The sequence below is a fragment of the Monopterus albus genome, unplaced genomic scaffold (assembly GCF_001952655.1).
Source record: "Monopterus albus unplaced genomic scaffold, M_albus_1.0 scaffold40.1, whole genome shotgun sequence".
Taxonomy (NCBI): Eukaryota; Metazoa; Chordata; class Actinopteri; order Synbranchiformes; family Synbranchidae; genus Monopterus; species Monopterus albus.
The window spans coordinates 3,489,321-3,493,563 of NW_018127920.1; the positions used below are offsets into that span (position 1 = coordinate 3,489,321).

A 4,243-nucleotide genomic window follows, 5' to 3' on the forward strand; every position below is an offset into this window, starting at 1 on the left:
GGTCGTGGGCGCCGGCCCGGGTGGTGGCTGCCACAGGTGCTTGATGAACTGTGTAACTGGCCACTGTGGTGGGATGTGTGTATGCTACCCCGGCAGCAGGCTGCTGACTGGTAGGACAACACACAAAAAAAAAAAAGAAATGTTAAAGTTAGCTGGTCAGGCGCAGCTTATTGGTGTTATGTTTGTATTTGGGTAATAACATCCTCTGTTCTATGTATCAAAAGTGGTCCACAGGTAACAAAGGAGGACAAATACAGGTTATAGCAGTGATATGAAGTTATAGTCTAGTCTTTAATTCTATCACTTGTGACATACTGGAGCAACAGGTGGTGGTTGGGGGGGGGGGATTACTTGGGTAAATATATTATTTTCCCTCACCTTACCAGAACTGATTGAAAAATCAATCAAGAAAAGCCAAATGAGAGCTATTTATAGTTTCTATATCATTATACAGCCCTGTGCTGCCTTTGTTGTTCTGGACTTCATAAAAATGTTGAGTATCGGTAGTAGGTTACCACAATGTTTCACTCATTAATAAACAGCCATTCACAGTGAACGCAGCCAGGACTATCATTTTTCAAGTTGGCGCACACAGATCATGTCAGATGCTAAAGGCTGTTTTCAGATGAACAGATTTCCCCAGCTTAGGTGCCATTTTTTTGAGGGGTGGGGTGGGGGGTGTTAATGAATGTATACGCGGATTAATTAACTACACTATGTACTACAACTGGACCTGGACGGAGACAACGGAGGGTGGCTGTGGCTTACGAGGTAGGGCAGTCTTCTGACCAGCAAGTTGGTAGTTTGACTCCCGGTCTCCCCGCATGTCTAAGTGTCCCTGAGCAAGACACTGAACCCCAAATTGTTCCCGGCGGTTCCACTGGTGCCAGTGTGTGGCAGCCTCTTGTCATCAGTGTGTGAATGTGTGTGTGAATGGGTGAATGGTGTATGATCTCCTGTAAAGCGCTTTGGCCAGTGTAACACACTGTGAAATATGCGCTATATAAATACAGTCCATTTACCATTTAACACAGTCTCCGTCCGAGTGCACTCATCACCACCACACAACAGTTCTGTCAGCAAAGCTCAGTGTGGAACTCATTCAGGTTAACAGCTTATGGTGACCGTCAGTTTCTGGCTAAAGGGGTCATATCAGCTGTCTCCAACTAACAATAATTCCGATAAGTCCACTGTTGTCTGAAGATTAAGACAAAAAAAACCAATGAATAATTAGTGTGAACCGAGTGCTTCTCTGTAGTTCAAACAACTCAAGAGCGAGACGTCTTTACTGGTAATACTACATATCATCATCATCATCAACATAGCACATTTATCCCAGCCATAGCTGCCCAAAGTGCTTAACACAGTGACACATCACAGCCGTATTAAAATCAAAACATATAGAAAAAAGACAATAAAATACACCGGCAATAACATAATAACAATAAACAAAACAAATTACCAACATCCCCTTACAACAACCCCCACATACAGCATTAACAGAAATTCTGCCTGGTAATAATAGACATATTGAAGTTGAAAACAAGGTACCCCAACATGACACCGCCTCAAACGCCCATGGATAAAAGTGGACTTCCAAGTGCCTGACAATAAAAATAAGTTTTTAAATAGACTTTAAAAGCGTCCAGTGATGAGGCCTGCCTAATGTGCAGAGGCAATGCATTCCACAGTTTAGGGGCCCCCACCGCAAACGCTCTGTCCCCCCTAAGTCTTCGCCTCGTTTGCGGAACCTCCAAGAGCAGCTGATCAGCTGATCTGAGGTGCTGCAAAGGACAATAGGGGTGCAGTAGCTCTGACACGTAAGGTGGTGCCTGTCCATTCACAGCCTTATATACAAATAAAATAATCTTAAAATGAATTCTAAGATGCACTGGTAACCAGTGCAGAGAAGCCAAAACGGGCGTTATATGCTCCCTTTTTCCCCCCCCAACCAGCAGTCGAGCAGCCGCATTCTGAATCTTTTGTAAACGATCAAGAGACCTCTGATTAATCCCAAAATAAAGCGAGTTACAGTAATCTAAGCGAGATGTTATAAATGCATGTATTGCTGTCTCAAAGTGTTTCCTTGGAAGAAATGGTTATTTTTGCCTGCCGTCGTAGGTGGGAAAAAAAAAACAAAAAAAACAAAAAAAAAACTTGCTTTTACCACCACACTTACTTGGCTTTCCAACTTAAGACCCGAGTCAACTTTGACCCCTAGGCTAGTAACAATTGGCTGCACATACTGCATCAAACAGCCCAAGTCCATTAGGGGGAGCTCACTAACGTTGCTCGGGCTAAGCACTACCACCTCAGTCTTAGCATCATTTAATTTTAAAAGATTTAGAGACATCCAATTCTTCACCTCACCAAAACAAGACAATAATGGTGTAACCGAGACTAAGTCCAAACCCCTCAGTGGCAGATACATTTGAACATCAACGTAACAGTGGGCTGCAAAAAAGAATAATCTTAGCCGCCCCCCCGCGGAGGGCCCGTACACCTCACACGTTAAAACAAAGGCAGAGAAGATTTCTGCAGACCCCTCATATTTTGGACACAAACCTTCCCTCTGGATGGCAGTACAGGACACTGTACGCCAAAACAACCAGACACAAGGACAGTTTCTTCCCCTATGCCATCACTCTGAACAGTTCACTAGTCAGGACCACTCCTTATAATTGATGTTGATGTGGGTGACATGAGTTTGTGTGACTCAAACAGATGCTGCTTGGTGACTTAGGGCATCTTGGGAGAAGGCTTCCAGAAAATCCACGCAGACAAGGATACAAGGAGGGCAGGCAGGTTTACAAAAATAAAACCACACGGTAGCCGGTTATTTGTAGACAAGTGACAAGAAAAGGCGTGTGTGTGTGTGTGTGTGTGTGAGAGGTGTGGTCCTGCTCATCTTCATTTAATCCACCTATAAACCAGGACAAGAGCCCTCAATGCAATAAACTGTAAATCATAAATATACTTCAACTGCTGTACATAATCCCAAAGTACTGCCACATGTATGCTTATGAAAGTCACTTTCAGCTTTTTCCGTTTAGGGGTTGCCACAGCGAATTGTCACACTGATGACTCGCATGTTGACAGTTGGCACGCGTTTTACGCCGGATGCCCTTTCTGACGCAATCCCGATTCGAACCTGGGCCGCAGCGGCGAGAGCACTGCGCCTTAACCACTAGCCTACCAGGAACGGCTCTGCCACATGTACAAGTATATAAAAACTACAAAAAAATAAAATTAAAGTCAAAATGCAGCACATGAAAAAGAGGAAATATCAAACATAAATGTGCAAGATGCAATGAAAACCTATAGGGTGCACAATTGGAGCCCATGAGTAACAGTCATCTCTTTAGTTTTTGTTGTGGCTGGGGAGGGCCATGGCGTTTGGTGGATTGGTTGAATTGCTGGACAACTGCTGGAGAGCTGAGTCTGCATTTTCTTACACAATCAACCATGGTGTCACCTGTGTCAAGTATTAGACACACCTAGTACTCCACTGTCAATTTGATATGTGCATTTTTCTTTTTATTGACCAACATGTAGGAGTTTGTATGTGATTAGGTGTTTAACTATTTGTACAATATATATCGGGTGGCACCACAACACAGTGGTTACCTCTGTGCCTCACAGCATGACAGTTCCATGCGGAGTTTGCATGTTCTACCTGTGCCTGCGTGGGTTCTCTCCAGGTACTCTGGCTTCCTCCCAGAGTTCAAAGACATGTAGCTTAGGTTGACTGGTGACTAAATTGTCTGTAGGAATGTGTCTCAATGTGAAAGACTGGCAACCAGTACAGGTTGTATCCCACCTCTTGCGACAGTGACACCTGGAGGGGCGCGATTGGGGGGAACGACCCCCCCGATCTGAACCCGAGTGGTGGGGAAAAGGATTATTTATAGAACTTTGTGTGCCTTTAAGAGACCCTGACAAAGGGACAATGCCGTCTCATTAAAGTTACTCAAAACACTGCGGGTGTTGCTGGACCTTTCATTTTCCAATATTATTTTGTACAATGCATGTAGCATGATACCCATTACTCCAATTGTGTTGTTGTAGAGTATATGGCACACACCCCTGTGCAACAAAAATGTTCTTGGTCAGAAGTAGCTAAATAAGGAGTGCAGCCAAAGTTAGCTAAAGAAAGCACTGACTCATTTTTAAATAAAATAAACTGATTCTTACTATGTGGGCTTGCTCATAGCTCCCCAGCTTAGCCGCCATATGTTGGCGT

General features: G+C 44.0%; 1 protein-coding gene across 1 annotated transcript in view; it reads right to left on the reverse strand.

The window, feature by feature from the left end:
• zfr (zinc finger RNA binding protein) overlaps positions 1-4,243 on the reverse strand; it is a 62,063-nt gene that overhangs the window by 44,398 nt on the left and 13,422 nt on the right. Inside the window, exon 3 of the mRNA XM_020599179.1 lies at positions 1-107. This exon is cut by the window's left edge and continues 167 nt beyond it. Coding sequence (XP_020454835.1) covers positions 1-107 — 107 coding nt within the window. The remainder of the gene's footprint in view (positions 108-4,243) is intronic.